Source organism: Opisthorchis viverrini (genome assembly GCF_000715545.1).
Source record: "Opisthorchis viverrini unplaced genomic scaffold opera_v5_213, whole genome shotgun sequence".
Taxonomy (NCBI): Eukaryota; Metazoa; Platyhelminthes; class Trematoda; order Opisthorchiida; family Opisthorchiidae; genus Opisthorchis; species Opisthorchis viverrini.
Genome location: NW_008751871.1, coordinates 787,264 through 808,000, shown reverse-complemented (window position 1 = coordinate 808,000; position 20,737 = coordinate 787,264). Strand labels below are relative to the sequence as shown.

The 20,737-nt window shown below is 44.6% G+C and overlaps 1 protein-coding gene across 1 annotated transcript in view; it reads right to left on the bottom strand.

Annotated features, from left to right (window-relative positions):
- T265_08380 (hypothetical protein) overlaps positions 1-9,339 on the bottom strand; it is a gene marked incomplete at both ends in the record, with an annotated part of 17,867 nt that extends 8,528 nt beyond the window's left edge. The window contains 3 exons of the mRNA XM_009174164.1: positions 1,128-1,186; positions 5,661-5,760; positions 9,087-9,339. Of these exons, the coding sequence (XP_009172428.1) occupies positions 1,128-1,186; positions 5,661-5,739 (138 nt within the window). The remainder of the gene's footprint in view (positions 1-1,127; positions 1,187-5,660; positions 5,761-9,086) is intronic.
- Between the last annotated feature and the right edge of the window lie 11,398 nt (positions 9,340-20,737).

The following is a 20,737-nucleotide window of genomic DNA, read 5'->3' as shown; positions in this document are numbered from 1 at the left end:
TTATGTCTACGACAGTGAAGGTGTTTCAGAAGGACCCAACGGTGAAATATTGTAAATGGCCACTTATAGGAACTTTTCGATAAATTTGGTCTACCGCCGGACACCTGTAGGGGACCGGATATTGCTAACGGGAGCATGAAGATGATACCACAGTTCACATATCTGATGAGACGGACAGTTCGATTTGCAGAGGCTCCTATGTATAACGTGGTGGGCACAATAGATAAATGAGATATGGCGCAATAAAAGCCACTGAAGTGGACTGCCAAAACCGAAGCAGCTGCAGTCAATTCAGTGTTGGTGCACTGAAATCTCTCAGGCCTTCGCCCGATTATCCGGTGTCTGACCTGCACATCCCAGCAACGATTGTATCCGGGATGGCGGACTGGCGAGAATACTTCCACATGACACTCCATCGCGTCGTATCATTGTCGCGATGATAGCATTTGCTTCCTTAACCACCTATCACATCGGAATACGCGAGTAGACTCCGGCACACATTTGCGCTGCGCCACTGAACTCTCTGTAAGCGGCATGTCCAACCAGTAGTCTGTAAGCGGCATATCACATGGGATTAAATAAGCACTATGATCCACAAGGTATGCATACAGTGGCGAGGTGACCTGCACTGCTAATAAAACACTTTCACAGCATACGAATATTGCTACTACTAGCATAGCTTATCACTCTGAAAAATTAGGAGGGGTCGTCTGAAGATATGTGGCACAATATACAGTGGAATACAACAAAACATTACAAAGAAAAGCACAAACAAACCAACAACCGGTTTGCAGTGACAAAACACATGAGAATCCTGTTAGCTTCAACGTGATAGCACCGCGGACGATTTTGAAAGCTGTGCATCCCCGACGATCAAACAGAAACACAGCATCACACAGATACACTGATATAGGGACACAAGTGTCACTTCTCACACATTCTTCGACTTGCAGTTAATGCGAAATTTGGCCCCAAATGTGTCAACTGTTTGAAAAGCGTCCTTCGACAACATACAACATCCTGCTGTGTCCTGGTCATCGAGGAAATAGATTCTACGATGAGGGCGAGCTCGTAAGATACAGACCACAGAAACAATGAACAGAGGACGTAGTGGCAAGATTACTTACTTTGAGAAGGCCAATGAAGGGAATGAAATTAACCCTCTGTAGACCGTCCTTGTACAAATCTGTACCAAGTATAAAGAATGTTTGAAACTGTAACAGGTGGTTTTACGTAAGACAGACTCTGGCTAAGCGGTCTACAGTATAAAATGAGAAGGCCCTATCCATATTCAGCACTGTGAAGGATGCACAATACTCACAAGGTGAGGCAATCATCCTTGCAAACTTGAACGATCTACTTCCAATAAAGTTACCTGTTGAATAACCGGAACGATTTATTATTAAAATTCCAATAACGAGGTTGAAGACAAGAAGCGAGAGCAGTCACGTAGATGCCAGTAAGACAGCAATCACACCACAATTCCTCTCAAACACCCAAGTGCCATTCGACTGAGCAACAGAGTGGTATACGACAACCGTAACTAGCAGTGTATCCATTATCAGAGGAGATTAAAAACACCATATGAATAGCTACGTAACAAGGCGGGTTGCGTCACGCTATGTACAAAGCTTAATTAGAAAACATATGGCGCTTTTAAAAACCTATCACAGGCAAGCACAACTGTCACCGCATGACAGCCATAAATCCATAGACGTAAATAAACACACCAACATTCCACCATCACATGGTTCCAAAAAAATGCAGTCAGATATAACGCAACACACTAGCGAGTGCTTCATTTAAGTAGCAGAACACGAAAAAAATCACCCAACCTCCCAGTTCAGTTCGTTAACTACAAACCATCTACCACAGATAAGGTAGTACCGTTCACGAAGACTATGGAGGGGACATACAATACAATACAAACAAATGCAATATAACCAGCTGCGTAACGAATTCATTAGTGCCGGAGTGCATTACTTTTCTCGTGGGTAGGAATGAAATGCGTCTAACTTGCAATTTATGATATGATTGGGTACGCATATTCTCCATCGAGTTCAACAATGTGACACCCATCTACTGTCTCCAGTGACAGTTTATTTTAGGTCTCAGCTAGCAAGGCTGGGCGGCAGTAAGATCTGTATGTCACTGTGCTACATCCAGTCTGTCCAACAGCGTGCAACCACCACACAAAAAGCAGACACTTAAGGTGTACCACAACCAAGGTGTACTAACCAACCATTGAAATATGGTTTCTACGGATGAACTTCGACGGCCCAGCACTCTTCGACACACGTTCAGGCTGCTTACTTGATGGTGTTGTCAGACGCAACCAACAGCATGCTGACTGGTAAACATAAACCTGCCATCTTCGAAGGGCTGAAAATAGCTCAGCGTTGCGAACTTACTGGAAGGAAGGTCCGTGGTCCCAACACAATCCCTGAATCTTAACTGCTCATATCTAGGTTTGAGCAGCACGGTAGTATCTCAGTCCTCGTGCTTCCCTCCGGTGGCTTGGCAGTTATGCACAGAAAGGGTGGTGCAGCTGAGCGATTATTATTGTTTATTACAACTAGGATAAATTAAACAGGCAATCTAAGAAGCAAAGGAGACATTCAAAAAGCCAGCCACACTCAGACCCAAGAAGAACAGTAGCGGTGTTTCGTCCAAAACTCCGACTTCAGTTGAAGTGTTATAGTATAAGGCCTGGTATACGGTCGATTGCTTGTTTGGCAACGCAAACCTCAATACGCACTCGTATGAGTCCATAGATAAATACAGTCTATAGCTGCATGGCCCTATGTGCAGAAGGTTAGCTTAGCTGTTTTTGGTGGATGTTGCAATGCTCTAGGGTAAGGCACAGGCTGAATACTTGGTCATTACCCTCAGGTCAGGCCCACAAATTAGCCGGATGTTCACCGGGCGAAAACTGCATCATCATATTTCCGGGATACCAGATAAAGGAATAATTGCCGGTTTATTAGCACAATCATCCAGTGTGACCCAGCTTGGTTTGCCTAACTGAGAACATTTAACCGTACAGTTTGGTTCTGAACTCAACTTCATTACTTCACAAGGTAACACCCCTTAATGTACTGAACCTAGAGTGACTTCGGAGAGGCACAAAAGGGTTAAAAAGGCAGGAAAGTGGGTCAACCTGAACTGTTTACCAACATATATGCGACCCGAGTGTAGCCTTACAAGCCGCCACTACATTGTGACCTCCCTGAGAAAAAATTTTGCTGAGATACAACATGACATGACAAACAGTGTAGCAGGAATTCCGACTGGAAATCATTTGGCTCGTAGCTGCCCGCATTCATTCTTCCAATTGCTCCACTGTTTAATCGATTGGTGGTACGTGATCCTGAAGTGTCCCTTGGTTGTCTTGGAAGAAAATAAAGTCCCCCTTCCTATCGCCTTGCATATAGCCACAGTAAAGATACACATCCGCTGGTGTACTTGCGGTCATCTCTCCACAAATTTCCAAAAGAGCGCACTGTATAAACAAGATACTCCCACCTATAGGTGTTCATACACAGCGACTGAAGGTGGTTTTCGTCATGCATTCGTCGCTTCGAAGCTGGACAGAAACGGTCGAGTGGTGAGCGTTTATTTAATTGACTAGGTGAATACCAGGATCGTTTGCAAGAACTCTTGCTTTCCTTTGAAATCAGGTGCTACCGTTACAGCCTCACTAAGTGATTACAACCCCTACTGGTCAAAAGTGCACGTAGATCAGTCATTCTCGGTATGCATATGAAACTTACTAGCATAGTTCCACGAGAATTCGAACACATTTTTGATCATTTCTACTTAACTTATCAACTTATTGTTCTTTTCACATTTTCCCTTTAGACAGCTCAAATTTATGGAGTACAGGGCATGAAGCATGGCATAGTATGTTTACTAAACGATCGTTCCGACTACGTTGTCATGGGATTTCGTGTCGTGTTGATAATCCCGATTTTCGATCATATCGTAGCAAGATGCCTAGGAGATGCAGTACAAAGTACGATATATTCATGTGCATTGCCCAGCACTGATACGAGCTAAACTAAAATATACGCCTACTATGATTGGCTACGCCACTGAGTGGAATCGATGGTACTTGGCCGTACTACTGAGGCATTGGTCAGCTTGATCTAAGGCTGCCAGAATGTCTACTGTGGGAGGTTGTTCACGGGAAAATTCATCATGCCCAGCACCAGCAGCAGCCCCAACGACACAGTCTCCAGCACTGATGCTTCGCAAAAGTATGGCCATACTGCGAAGAAGGTAGATGGGGATGGAGCTTGGTGCTAGCATATCGCAATCTTTCCGAGAGGCCTATAACCCGAGACTTATAACGGAACACTGATAACGGAAACGCTATCAACATCGACTTACAGCGTCGATTAGTGTGTATCTTCCAACGACTCCAATCCTGCACAAAGAGAAGGGCAGTCAACGAGACGCCATCATGGAAAACAAGTCGCACCGACAGCACCTGGACAGCTATATATCTGGGGCATTCAACCCCAAGTGACTTATTTCAGTAGCAGCTCAAACGTCTGCACGCATTATGTGGTAGTATTACAGTTCAGTTCTTTTTATTTTACACTGATTTGGAATCTAGTTTCGGTATGACCTCACATAAAGAAAAGCAGCCAGTCCCTGAGGTACAACACAAACCTAGCTCCGCATACGTGTATACAACGGCACTCAAGTTCTGTGACTATATCATCGTGGGCCAACCAACTGCCAGACCAAACATCGTGGAGCAACTTATCGTTTGGCAACCACTACATGACTGACTCACTCAAATTCGCGTCCACGTTGTACATTTAGTATAGGAAGAACGCAACGTCGGCCTGAATCACCAACCGTGATGCCAACCAGCTTGTATCAAAACAGCTAAATACGACACTAACGATAATAATAGTAAACAAATCCATGAGATATGTGGAATAAAAATTAGCAGCAACTATCTTGCATTTCTACTTCGGACCAGATAAATGGCGTTGCCTACAAGAATGCAGAAATTTGCTTAGAAATGTGCACCCATCCTCGTGTGTTGATTCGGAAGGGCACAGTATCTATATAGAATATTCCATAAAAATGTACAAACACGACATCGTTACTACAGACTACCGGCGCTACCTAACGGCATTATTCTTAAAGACTCCAGCTTCAATGTGACCATATAGCCGTGCGATGTTGTATGATGACCTCTCAGATACGGCCAAATTAATGGACCTCTTCATTGCTGTAACAGAAATGGGACATGAGATCGCCAAGAGAGATCTGGTAAGGCGAGATAGTGGAGTTGTCCTGGATTCGGACTTTCGTGGAATCTTTCCCTTGACAAACGAACATCCGCAAAAAAAACCATGCTCACCTAACAATGGTAGAGGGGCGTAATTATTTTTATGTTGATCTGTTGTCACGAGCACAAAGTAACGTCAGATAGGAAACCTGTGGTCAAAAAGCTCACCAAAAACTGTTAGAATAACAGAGGCCTACGTGTTTGAGGACAGCAGCAGGATGAAGTGGACAGCGACAAATTGGCACGCAATGATTTTTACGTACAATCAATTTCGTCAAGAATCGACTGTTATAAATTGGTCGTTCCCCAGAGGAGACATGATGACAGCAAAAGCAAACGGTAACCTTACCATCCGGTTTACGGTTTGATGTGGCAACCATGACGACGCCAGAAGCGAACAGATTTTCGAACAATCGTTTCAGAATCATTGCATCCGCAATGTCCGTAACCTGAAAATGTGAAAACGCTGATAACTGGCTTTATAAACAATAATAAGACAAGCAATCAAACGAACTTTTGGGCAATGAGTTCTTTTAAGCAATTATTTCATCACGGCGAGATGGCGTAGGTGCCGAGATATAAGAGTTTCATTTGTGAACGCAAAACAGATGGATAATTATGTCGAAGGTCCAAAGCAAACAACGAAGGAAATGACACGTCGGTTTACTTATATACTGTGCGTCCTTGCAATCATTTCTTCAAATGCGGTGTGTTGATGACAAATGAAACCAAATTAAGTGTTTCATAATTTATACCCTTGTCCCGAGTCACGCGAGAAAGAAGCGCTCACTAAACATGAAGTGTTACCAGTAAACTTCGGATGGACTGTTAATAGCCCACAGTAAACGCTTCTGGCTGAGGCACTGTTTGTGAATTGAGATAATGACGAGCAGCTCCACTCGTCTTGGAAACGCCAGCAGAGGAATCCTACGGTTCGAAGGATCATCATCATTGGCTACAAACCAATGACATAAATCACGGTTATTTCAAACACCCCTCCGGAATTCAACTCATCCTCTTACCAATAATGAAGGTAAACAAAACTGGAGAATCAGTATCCTCTTCGGACAACACTGCTCGCACGAAAGTCCCTGGGGAGCAATCCACACACCCTTATGTGTCCACCATATAAAGAACTTATGATATTTACGAATTAGGAACGAAGCGATCAACAAAATCGAATACACCCTTGAGGTCAAGGAATCAAACTGTAGGACGCCTGTAGGCATGCCATTGCTCTAACACTAGACTAGGTAGAACGGTGTCCCACAACGCCTTCCAGACGGAATTCCACCTATAACGGGTCCCGTATTCACGCGCCCCCATCAGACGGAGTGAAATAAGCGACGCAAAGTTAAGTTGCGCAGGGGGTCAAACTAATTCCTCTGCGATTATCACACTCACTGCGAGCATCTTTTATGTAGGCGACTAAAAAGATCGACTCATCCCAGTTGGGTGGGTGGCCTCTCATAAGGATAGCGGCATTTAGGTTAGACAAGCTCTGAGTGAAGATTTCAAACCCAGAACTATGAGGGTTTATCCAAACCATCAGCTCGGTGATACTTGAAAAAGACACGGCATTCGTGTACTTCGGAACTGGCAGAAGTTCCAAGTTCGCTGTGCAGGGCTACGTTGCCTGTCGGAAATCCTACTAAGCAATATCAGGTGGCAAACTGAATGGTTACTGATAATATTCAGTGCAACGATTCAAAAGCTCTTTTTTAAAATTAAGCTAGTCATTTTCATCCTTGAGTGCTTCGCTCGCCAGAGATACTTTGTGACCGGAAGGTTGCGAGTTCGAATCTCTCCAGAGAGTCGTGAGACTCGCGATGATGATGGGTCCCAATAAGAACGATACAGTCGCACAGTGCTTCTTGGTTCTTCAGCATGGATCGATCTCACCGCCATTGACAACTAAGTGGGTTTGCGTGCTGTTGCACATTGGTGTGTTGGTTTCACACATCGATATAGGTGACGTGTGGGTGAACAAATAAACACAATCGATATTTACGAGCGTATGTTCCTGGTGAGGGTGAAGTGTGGAAATTCACCGGAGTGATGCACCACAGAAGTCGTGTCCATGATAAACGCCACAACTGTTACTTTGCAATACAACCAAGGTGAATGACGGGCTACAAAAGGCGACCGAAATGGGCGTCTAGCGAATACTTTTCACCTGATATGACCAGAAAATTGGTTACAACACTTTAAGGATAGAAGATATTTAACCACGGTTCGCAGTTTCTCTGTATACTGCTCCTTGCAAAAATGTCAGCTTCAAAAGGCGTTTTTAGCGCACGCCATTGAGACGGTCATTATTCATCGGTATTTTGTTAATGGTGATAGCGCCACCGCATAATGTCCCTCAACAGGCACTGCAAACTTCCTGGCAGTACACATGGAAAACCGGTCACCATTTTTCTTGAGGATAGATTGAAAACTATCGCAAGTTCTGTATCGAGTCGGATGGACATCAGTAGCGGACAAAGAAATGAGGAACACCGACAGACTTCAATGGAAATCTGGGGTGAACAGGAAAGTTGAACGAACTAAATAATGTAAAATGACATTTACCCAGACGCACTTGCCTGGGATGATTGCCACGGTATTTGCAGAAGTGTACATGATCTAGACATAATACACTACTCATAAAGTTGCTGAAAACTACTCGACAGCCAACGACCAGTTTCGTCCTTTTTGGGGCTCACTACAACATGCTAAACGAGAGATTCAGAAATATTCCAGGTGAATCTCTGGTCAAAACCAAATTGATGTGCACAAGAGCGTATTTGTGAATGATCTAAATAAAGATCATAGGCCCTCCTCTGGTACTAACAGGCCGGGACCATGCTGTGGACTGAAAACCTGGTTACATGACGAATGAAAATGTGAACGATGATTTGAATACCCAATCTATCGAGAACTTTGCCCTTACTAAGGCTCATCAGGCGGCATAAAAGAGACAATCGTGTGACCCTCCTCTTTACCTGTTTTACAAGAATGGTCAGAGCTGAAGCGATCCTTAGGTCACCTAAGTATGCTAAGATGCCACTATACTGATCACTATACATCTATCTTATGAGTTTAATAGACATGTTAAATCTCTTATGACTGAAATCTTCGAATACTTGTACGTTTACATTTCTTCCAGTTGGAAAATATCATAAACAAGGGCTTTATCAAGGATTCAGTTGAGTTTGTCGCTAAAACCAAATTAGCATGCGAATGTATGCATTTCGCGAACTGACTGGTCAAACATCCTTTCAGTTCGCGTCAGTTCATCTACGAAAAATATCCTTCTGCGCAATATTTCATCCGCGAGCATACTTTTGGATGGTAGCATGTTTCTTACGACCAGATTTATAGATGTCACTAAAATGATACAACGCGTGTCGTGTGGGATAAAAAATATACCAAGAAGGTGGGTGAAATATTTCCCGCCACCTACTATGACGCTCGGCTATACATGACTAAACGAATGGTATGCCGTCTTATAACGCAAGAACACGACACAAGGACCTCAGCATGGCCGGGCTCCACAACAAGAGTCACTTTGGATAACCCCAAGTGGTAGTCATTGTTGAGATGGATGCATATCAATATATGCCAAGAAACAAACGATACTAATTAGGTTCACTTATTGAATTCACTGCGTCGGGTTTGCTTATGTAAGAACAAACAGAGAAGCAAAATAATTGATATGACGAACAAAGAAGTGACCAAAGTTAGGCGGTGGAACAGGTCAACATTCCCACGAAGATGAACAAGGACTCACTTGAAATTCATCAAAGCATAGCAGCTTGGACTCTGAGCTGACCGTTTTGGCCACAGCTGGTATTGGATCGAAAGGTTTGTTTCTGGGCGCACTCGTCCTCAAAATATGGAGTCCTGTCAGGCAATAACTGAAGTCCGATTAGAGAAGAGAATTTACCCTCGTGGATATTGCGCATGAAAGAATGAAAATGAGTTCTGCATTTCTTCGGATATGTACATGTGTCGTAGAACATATCCATCAAAATAGTTTTCCCGCAACCTTTGGAGTATACTGAGCACGACAAGGAAGGGCTTACCAACAGGACCGTGCAAATAGATTCCATGGGGAGCAGGATTTTTTAGAAACGACTGTTAAATAACCTCTGAATGTAAACGTGACCTACATAAGGAAAGCGTGCCTTCTTCTCGTACGCAATAAGGCGTTCACAAAGACGATCAAAATGGCTAATCATAGCCTCTTGAGTAGCGTCCATTTTTAACTTCCCATCAGAGACTGCCCGGTGATAAGCTTCAGATGGGCTATCCGGAGGGTTATGTGATAGATGACGACAAGGAGGAGATCGGAGAAAACCGTGCGCGCAATTGCACGCTAGCAAAGTGCGCCGCATAGGAGAACGAAGCATAACTTGGCAAATACATCGGCCCTCCAAACTGGATCTCAGTTAAATTGGCCTCAGCAAAAACACATCACAAGCAACGCCTGAAAAACACAAAGTGAATAATGATAATTGCTACTACTGAGAAGTGCGGAATATAAACCAGTATAGTCCGGACTTTACACACAGGCTAAACAGATATACACTTTCTACCAGGAATCGCCCGCCATTCAATTTGGGTTTGGTAACATGCGAAGTGCAAAATGTCAATTCAAAAAGAACAGAATCGGAATGAGCTACTCTTAGTATCGACAGAAGAATATAGGGCATTATAAACAATACTTCTGAGCAGAACCCAAATGGAGAAATACCTGCCAAATCTGACGTAGCACACAGATGAGCTGAGGTGCAGCCCTTTTGAACACCTGTAATTCACCACAGTTGAGTTTAAAAAATAGCACTGAGTTGAGAAGAGCAAGCCGCGTTTCACTAATAATAATAACGAAAGTATTTTAGTTGAAACGGGTAAAATGATCAGTAGCGTGACAATTATAGCACTACAGCATTACATCAGTCTTGAACACTGATGTGCTGTCCATGACGGTGATAGTCAGAACATTCATCTGTGCAAAGATTGGGTGTGGGGGATCAGATAGATATAACAATGAAAGTGGATAGAACAAAATATTTTACGACGTAAAGCTAAACCAGGCTTCTTTGGATGGGTTCGTCGCTGTCCCGCCGAGATGTGCAAATTACACGGTGTATTAGAATTTGGTGCCGTGGAATCAGTGTCGTTAGTAGGTCATCGCGATTAGACCATTATCACTATCCGAGGTGCTTAACGTTGGATGCTCCCCAACCGAGAAAGGCAAGTCCCGCACTGGTTATGGCTGTGTATTGGGTATTACTCATTCACTACAGCACGTTGCGATTAAGTGACTTTGTTCCGGTTCTACCGTCGGCGCAGACAGCGTGAGCGTACTAACGATCGCATATATTGGTTAAAACCTCTAGGAACGTGAACTGACTATTGTTATATATTGACGTTGTGTTTAACTTTTTACCCGCTACTCGTTGAGCTAATTGTGTTTCCTAATGTTTTAGCTGATGTACTGAAATTGATAGAAGATTAAAGCCAATCATTCGGCAATCCTCGTTCTCTGTTTCTGGCACAATCATTCGAGTGCGCAACAATTTAATCTTCTATCAAAACACAATGGAACGATTGTTTCGCCCAGATCGGTTTGACGCCGATCCCCAATCCTCTTCTGCTTCAGAACAATGGATCCATTGGCACGAAACGTTTACGAACTTCCTCTCATGCATCGAACTCCCAAACGTTGACAAAAGAAAACTTTTGGTAAATTTCCTTTCTCCGTCCGTCTATCAACATGTTTGTGATTGTACTACTTACGAAGACGCCATCCAGACGCTCGAAAAGATGTACATTAAACCCAAAAATGAAGTTTTTTCCCGCCACGTGCTGGCTACTACCAAACAAGAACCGGGCCAATTAGTCGACGCGTTCCTGCAAAAATTACGTTACCTTGCCAAGGACTGCAATTTTCGTGCGGTTTCTGCCGATGAACATCGGGATGAGGCTATTCGAGACGCTTTTATCACAGGCTTGCAGTCTAATTCCGTTCGCCAACGACTACTAGAAAAACACACTCTTAAGCTTCAACAAGCTTTTGACGAGGCACGTCTGCTTGAACATGCTCAACAACAGTCACTCTCATACGACTCGTCTTCTCATGTTCCCTGTGGCGCCGCATCTATCAAAACTGATAAACCTCTTACTCCTGTTCGTGATGCTTTTATCTCTCAGATGGAATCTAGTGACACGATTGCAAGCACATCCTTATCTTGCTTCTTCTGTGGCAACGGTAAGCACATTCGTTCAAAATGCCCGGCTCGTGAGTCTTTCTGTCATTCTTGCGGCAAGAAAGGTCATTTCCAAAAAGTTTGTCGATCCAAACTGGGTTCAAGCCGTATCACATCGACGGTGAACCCTGGTGTCTCATCCATTTTCAACATCTCTTCATCCATGGGACTTTCCAAATCAATCGTTGATGTTATAGTGAATAATATCCCACTTCACGCACTTATCGATACTGGTAGTTGCGAAAGTTATATTTCTTCTGACATCGCACTAAAGCATGGTTGGACAATAACATCCTCTAAGAGCGCTATCTCGATGGCTTCAACGAACTTATCGTGTGTTACTAGCGGTCATCTTTATGCTACCGTTCTGTACAAAAGCACACTATACGAAAGTGTCAAACTCTCGCTCTTATCCAATTTGTGTTCAGACGTCATCCTTGGCTTGGATTTCCTCAGTCAACACCAAAGTGTCATCATACCATTCACGGGTAAGCGGCCCCCATTCGCCATATGCACACTGAAAGCAGCGAGAGTTAACGCCCCCTCTTTGTTTGATAATCTCGCCCCTGGATGTACTCCAATTGCCACTAAATCTCGTCGTTTCTCTCGCACGGATACGGTATTTATCGAGACGGAGATTCGGAAGTTACTAGCTGACAAAATTATTGAGCCGTCTAACTCTCCTTGGCGCGCTCAGGTTCTCGTTACTACAAATGACAGGCATAAGAAGCGCATGGTCATCGATTACAGTCAAACCATAAATCGCTTCACTTACCTTGATGCGTATCCTCTGCCGAAGGTGGACGAACTTGTAGAGAAGGTTTCCCATTACACGGTGTTTAGCACACTAGACCTTCAAAGTGCGTACCACCAGATCCCCATTCTCGACAAAGACAAGCCATATACTGCATTCGAGGCATGTGGTAAACTCTTTCAATTTCGCCGCATTCCGTTCGGAGTTACTAATGGTGTGGCCTGCTTTCAACGCACCATAGACAACATCATACGCGAGGAAGGTCTGCTCGATACATTCGCATATGTTGACAATGTTACCGTGTGTGGTCGCGATGCCCAGGAACATGATCGAAATTTGAAGAAATTCTTAGAGGCCTCAAAACGTCACGGTATTACATTTAACCAGAAAAAGAGCATCATAGCTACTGCGAAAGTACTATTACTGGGATACGAAATATCTCATGGTATGATAAAACCGGATCCTGAACGTTTTCGAGCCCTACGGGAGTTGCCTCATCCATGTGACATCCGTTCACAACGAAGATTGGTCGGAATGCTGGCATACTACGCACACTGGATCCCATGTTTCTCAGATAAGATTCATCAAATCGTCCGCAATCAGATCTTCCCGATTCCAGATAGCGTACAAGCGGCACTGAATAAGCTCAAACACGATTTGGAAAAGGCAGCCGTTTTCACCATAGACTACACTCGTCCACTCGTTGTGGAAACTGATGCTTCCGACATAGCCATTGCGGCCACTCTCAATCAAGACGGGCGCCCGGTAGCTTTCTTTTCACGCACTCTGTCACACAGTGAGCGGCATCATTCAGCAATCGAAAAAGAAGCGTACGCGATTGTTGAAGCTCTGAGAAAGTGGAGACACTACCTGATCGGCAATCACTTCACACTTGTCACGGACCAACGATCAGTCGCCTTTATGTACGACAAACAACACAAAGGCAAAGTAAAAAACGACAAAATCCAGAGATGGAGACTTGAACTGTCCTGTTTTCATTACGATGTCCAGTACCGTCCAGGTAATCAGAATAAAGCCGCTGACGCACTATCGCGGACTGATTACGTATCTGCGATGTCACAGGTGGATCTCAAACATCTTCATAATACATTATGTCACCCCGGTATCACGCGGATGCTTCATTTCGTTCGCTCAAAAAATTTGCCGTTTTCGACCGAGGATGTTAAGGCGATTACAAATCAGTGTAGTATTTGTTCGGAATTGAAGCCTCGTTTCCTCAATCACCCTTTTGGCAATCTTATTAAAGCTACACAGCCGTTTGAACGCGTCAGCATAGATTTTAAAGGCCCACTTCCATCGACCTCCCACAACAAATACCTTCTAACAATGATCGACGAGTACTCTCGTTTCCCATTCGCCTTCGCGTGTACGGATGTGTCCTCATCCACCGTGATCAAGTGTTTTAATCAGTTGTTCTCTTTGTTCGGAATGCCCTCATACGTCCATTCTGATCGTGGTGGAGCTTTCATGTCAGGTGAAGTACAAACGTTTCTTCACGACAGGGGTGTAGCAACCAGTCGAACTACCCCATACAATCCGCGCGGTAACGGACAAGTCGAACGGCTTAATGGTACTCTTTGGAAGTCTATCACTCTGGCGTTGAAGACCCAACAACGGGACATTACCGAGTGGGAATGTGTGCTTCTAGATGCTTTGCACTCTGTTCGCTCCTTATTGTGCACCGCTACTAACACGACACCACATGAAAGATTCCTTAACTTCCACCGGAAGTCAACGTACGGCACCTCTCTTCCGACTTGGTTATCGACTCCAGGCCCCGTTCTGTTAAAAAGGATGACACGTTCTTCCAAATACGATCCGTTAGTGGAAGAGGTGGAACTTGTTAATTGTAACCCGCAGTATGCCTGCGTTCGTTTCCCGAACGGAAAGGAAGAAACTGTTTCTCTTAGACATCTGGCACCCAAAGCACAGACAATATCAGATGTCTATTTAACTGAATCAATCGAAAGTGTAGCGGCTCCTCCAGACGAGACTCAATCACACTCGCTTGATCCTCCTGGAGGCGAAACGGCACCACCAGAACAACCCAGTGAGGTTCCAGGGAATGTCCTACAGTACATCACAGACCAACAGCGTGTTCGACCGTATAATCTTCGAAACCGCGAAGCCTAATTTATATTCTCCTGACAATAATCCCTCCGGCGGGGAAGAATGTTATATATTGACGTTGTGTTTAACTTTTTACTCGCTACTCGTTGAGCTAATTGTGTTTCCTAATGTTTTAGCTGATGTACTGAAATTGATAGAAGATTAAAGTCAATCATTCGGCAATCCTCGTTCTCTGTTTCTGGCACAATCATTCGAGTGCGCAACAACTATCTTTCATTCATTTTGAAGAGGAGTGGTCCAGAAATAGTTAACCAAGCAGGCGTTGAGGTAATCGAACATACCTGCAGTCGTTTGTGCGGAGTTCAGTTAGAGGTACACGACAGACCTCTTAAATACGAACCTCGAGTAGTACCACCTCCGAACAGGTTTTAGGAGCGAGGTAGATATTTGTCCACAATGTACAGTTGAGCATCTCGACTTGGATATTGGATTGCGAGTTACACACGATTATAAATTAACTATGAGAAATTAGGCAGGCTCTGCTGACACAAATGATGCAACACTATCAGAATGAATAATAGTCAAGAGGTGAAAGAAGTCGGAAAAGATAGATGTCATGTTGGTGGCTGAAGCTGATGGAATAACCGTATAATCAATGAATACTTATGATTATTCATTATCACTACAGTGATGAGAAGATACCGGCTTCATGGATTTGAAGTGGTCCTTGGAAACCCATGCTCAGTCGTTCAAAAGGTTGAGTCACTTCAACCGCAAAACTGACGAAGGAGTTACAAAATTTTGAAAAGCCAATGTGCGACACAATGTGGCTGCAAAACACGACCCGACTGGGAAGTCCTGACAAGCGGGCCAATCGATCTTCACAACCAGGACAGGTAATGGGTTGCCGTATCGATGATGAGTCGGGCATATCCATCACATCGCTCAAGTATGCACACGTTACCCGGTCAGACATGAAAATTCAGATGCATCAAGTGTGCGCTGGTGGAATAGTGGTAACACGTTCGCCTCGCATGCCAGGTGTCCGCAGTTCAAACCCCGGCACGGCCATTGGGTATACACCGCTGATGAGCTCTAATAAGAGCGAAACTGGAGTCCAGTGCTTCCAACCCTTTTGTGTGAATTCACTAGAATAATTTCGCCAGGACAGGAGGACAACTTTTCAAACGAGAATGATGTGAATATGAACAATACACATCCCGCAAACCCCACAACAGAGTAAAAATTCTTAATTCACGATCGAAGTTTGGACACTATTCGATGATAGTGAGACAACGCAGGCCAACCGGTCAGAGTGTACTGCTGTGTATTGGTGTGCGCCAATCAGTGAGCCAGGCGAAAAAGCAGTGCCATCGGTCTTCCCGCTTGTGAAGTTAGTATTCCTTCAGTCAAAGTTTACATCGTATAGCGCGGGACACACGTGGGAGCATGACACTATCCTGAATTTACACGACAGCATCCGATCAGCTTCAAGATGTAATGAGAGCGAGGTGACTTAACCGGCGGCGTCAGCATCAAATTTTAGATTATGGACTACCAGAACTCCATGCTTCTACAGTTGATGGCCAAAACACGCAAATCTATATGACAGGACTCGCGGGAAAACAGTGACAACCATGGACAAAAAGGTGTCCTGGCGGGTATCAGTTCACCACTTACACAATAATACCTCATTCACAGAACATTAACAACCTCGGGACGTAGAACTGAGTTATGAGCCATTTCGCTGTGGATATGCAGTGGTTCGAAGGTAGGGTAGTCACGGTGGACCCGCATCAAGCAGTCTGAATGGGAAGTTAGATAAATGAAACACCATTTGGTGAATGGCTACCACGAAACTGAGGAAGCAGGAGGCACCTGTCCAAGTCTATATAGCAGAAATCGAGATGGAACGGTTGGATTGAAAACACGGACATCCCATGCTGCGCCATAGCCAATGAGCTATCTCGATCTCCGATTGGGGGTTACGAATCCGCTTGTCGGTCGCCGCTAAAAGTATCAGCACGGTCTGGGGAAGATGCTTCAAGAAACAAGTGAAGTCGTCCTCTGCACCCCATTGAACACTCACAAATGACCCGCAGACATTTAGGTTCCGTTGTGCGCTGTTCTCACGTTGCTTGGGTTTTCCACCCAAGAGAAAGCCAGAAACTCGGATTTCAGCGTCAAAAAGGTATGCGAGGAGTGCCCAAACCCAAATTCCAAACCAAAAGCAGTGAGAATATTAATTGGATCCGACTGACCGTGCGGACGATATCAATCCCGGAATCGAATGACCGACATACCACTTCCGTCTCACCGCTGCTGACAGTTGTCCTACTGCCCTGCAGATCGCACTTGGTTGTGCGAGGGTGAACCTTCGAGAAAACGCCAATTAACTCATCGGACATCAATCATGTCCCGTCTCCTTGGTGTTTACCAAGTATGTTCAACTCAAACAGTGTTACGGATTCTTCAAGAGAAGATATATACTGTGTGAGCGGCTCAAACTCCAGATAGCCCAGTGGTTAAGGGACAAACTTACTGCCTGAAAGGTCCGTGGTTCCAGCTCGACCCCACCATCTCAATTGCCTCCGTCAACGTTTCGACAACCTGGAAGTACCTCAGCCCTCGGGCTTCCTTCAGGTGGCACGACAGCTATGCACCAGAAGGGTGTTACAGCTGAATGATTGTTACATTTGCTTATTAGGTAGCCCAGAGACAAACGTTATCAGTAGGCTGACCCGACCTAGAATTGTCACCCAGTTCTGCCGGTCGGACTTCTGTGCTGCAAAGGTCTTGTGGGCTATGCCGGCCGAAACACAAACATCCAGAAAGACCAAATCAGAGCAGTTCGACGAACAACAGAGTCCCAGTACTGCGGAAATCTATTTACCAAACGGTCTGGAGGTAGTTGTACTGTCCTCTGCCACAGAAGCATGAAGGTAGTTAGATTATACGTAGTTACCGATGAAGTATCTCAAGTGAAAAATGTCGTCCCTTCTAGGATACTAATTGAGCCCGATTATACCGTTATACGGGCCCAATGATTACCTCACTTTCAGCCAGCATTACATTTACCGAAGCAGATCCAATCACCAAATTCGACAAGTTTTGCAGCTTAGGAATATCGAGCTGATATGTTTTAAAAGGCACCAGCAACGCAGCCACTCGGATGACCAAGACTGCTTTGAGGTTGAACAGAAGAAAATTGGGGAAGCTATGCTTTGATCGTTTAAGACTGTCTGTTTTTGCAACCCGACTCGAGGGAATGAACACTGGACGCCGCCGAGATCATCATATCTTATGGGCACCAGAGAAGCCATACCAGCCAATAGCGACTATGATGGCAACACAATCCACTCAAATACCGATTAACCAGAGGATTAAAAAATGACAAACGCTAGTGAACGGTGAAGGAAATAAGGGGGCTTCTGCTGCAATCGACAGCTCCGCCCTACTCCAGTTGCTTCGACCAACCATCCAAAAGAAGACACGTGGTAGCAAAAGATAGCACGGCAGCGCTCTCGCACAATCGCCAACTTGAGTGACAGACTAGGCATTTTAAACAGCAGTTAATTTGGCCTCCTTACATATTACTCCTGAAAGAACTCAACTAGCTGGAATAGGAGATCGACACTAGCTTCGCATCAGCGATGGAAATCCTGTGTGAGGCGTTATTCTTCCAGTGCGATAGGTCATGCGCCCTGGATGGTCTGTGCCCTCGTACACTTCAAGGAAGGTGACCAGACTGGCAAACAGTCCGACGAACTGATCACGAAAAATTTGGGACGAGAAAGAAATTCCAGGAGAGTGGAGCACTTTAGCCATCATCCCAATTCCCAAAACCTGCATACGAACGTCTCACAAAAACCAACGCGGCATCAACCTAGTGTCAACCGCATCCAAAGTGCTATCTGAAATCGCGCGGTTCGTGGATTAACGGGAGAGACAAACACGTGAGAATCATGCTGGGTATCACTCTGATTGAATATGCACCGACAATATTTATACTTCGAGACAAGTCCTTGAACAGCACCAGCACTTCAAACGCCCTGAATCGGTCGTTTCTATTTAGCCGAAATCTGCTTTTGACTCTGTTGATCGTTAGCACCTTTGGTGGTGTCTGGAGAGGTGTTCAGAGGTGTTCCTTCCGACTTTTTATCCCTTATGAAGGTATTGCATGCAAATTCGTTCGGGAGCGTGCACAGTATGCCAATGAGTCTAAGAAGACTGTAGCTGCCGGGCGACAAGCGGTTTTACACAGGCGAGATAATTGCTTCCTTCCAAACAGAACAGAAGTTGCCTTCGTCGAGCGACTTAAAGAACATCATATGGAGTGATATAACCAAGCTGACCGATATTTTATTCAGGATCCCTGGATGCACTTTACCTTGTCCCAACGCGCTTTATGGAATAGTCTTGTATAAGAGCTCGCAAACATCTTCTCCCGTAAGTAGGCTAGAGGTTTAAAGTTCCGCCTTGTCAAGATTAGGTGTTTTGTCGCTGGGGCAGGGTGCAGGCATCCATAGTTTTGTCTGTAGGCCGCAGACACCACTATATGGTCACTCGTGGGTTCTCCGTTTATCTGGAAATGTCTCGTGCACTTAAGTAGCATATTCTGTCCTTTATTCCGAGAGACGCTTAGCACTGTAACCTGCTTTCTTATGTCTAACTGGTGGATTGCTGTTTCTGCAGTTCGGCATTTTGCTAAATTGTCCTGAGTCCCGCATGTTATCTTTTTGAGGAATAGTTCGAACCCCATTTCCTTCGACTGCATGCTGAGTTCTTTAGAACGAACCGTCCAACAGCTTTTGAACTTTCTGAACCTAAGCCGGTCCTCGTTATAGCTGGTTATGGATGTCTACGCGACAACTGTCTCCTAGGCGATCCGAATGCATGTTTTACATTCGGGGTTTCTGGCCCAAAAACAGTTGAGGGGATCAACGGTCACTATATTCGAGAGGGGCATCAACTATCACTTGTTAGCGAGGATTCCCACACTGGAGATAATCAAAATAAGTGAGCAGGTCAGCCTGGTTGCGCGATATCTGCGGTTACCCCTGAATTACCCGCCACTCGATTTGGCCGCTCAAGTTATTTGGTGACATTGCTTTTCGCAATGTTACTGACGCCGCTCGGTACTCGCAAAACAGAATTGACCCGTTGGAAACTACGAGGTTTCCTATAATGCCACTTCATAATGAAAAGTGTCTATGGATACTAAATTTTTCTGCAAGTTATCTGCACGGATCTTCAAAGTCATCAAACACCACGGATTGGGAAACATTGCCTAATGCGATGAGATATAGTGAATTGCGATAGAACCTGATTTTCGGTTTGAGTATACGTAAAGCACGGGAATTTTGCGGCACGATTGCTGACAGTGAGCGTAGTCTTCCGATATCATGTGCTATATCCATGTACGCAAGCAATCCGAAGCATGAATATCACACAACATAACGCGTTTATGGTCACAGTCGACACAGTTCCCGCAATGGAGCTCGTCCAGACAATGGCATACACTAGGTTTGTTATTCATCATAATACTAGCACACCGATTCCGAAGGGATCTGCAACTCCTGCGCCAAAAAAGCCACGGATCGCTTCTCGCCTCATGATTAATTGTTTGTACATCCTCTGAAAAAGGAGTGTGCACAGGTATTCTGCGGTGGTGTATTTTGGCAGTGTTAACAACACCCGTCCGAAGAGCGCAAATGGGCGCTCGAAAAAGGGTTTGCGCAAATCAGGCTCACTGTAACATATCATGAACAAGGAGGCCGGGTGGCTAATGCGTGAAAATGAGATGCACGTCGTATTACTGCGACCGGGTACCGTTTTGCACATTTAGTTTACTTCCAATATAACACTACGTATTTCATCAATTGCCTAATTGATTTTTGTTTGAATACGAAAAACTACAAAAACCCGCACTGGCACAATTTCACAGAATACAAGCGTGGTCACGTGCTTCGACTCTCTCTTCTGATTTCGCTCGCGCTTGCAGCGGCCATTCGCGAGTCTCATGTACTAACTCTGGTACCAAAACATTTCAGACCTATTCGGAATCTATTATATGTGGGAACTGTTCAGAAGAGGACCTCTGGACCAACATAATTGGATTATTGTTTATTCGCTGACCTGGGCCAACGACGAACTATTTTAAAGAGAACAATTGTTGTGAGTCTGTTCCATCTGACTTGCTTATTTTTGTATACCCAACCCAGCGTAATTATTTTTATTTGTTTGCCACACACTCCTGGTTAACTAACTTATTGGGTAGCCAGACCGCTACAAATTTGGTGAGCCCGAGTATTTCTAGATATT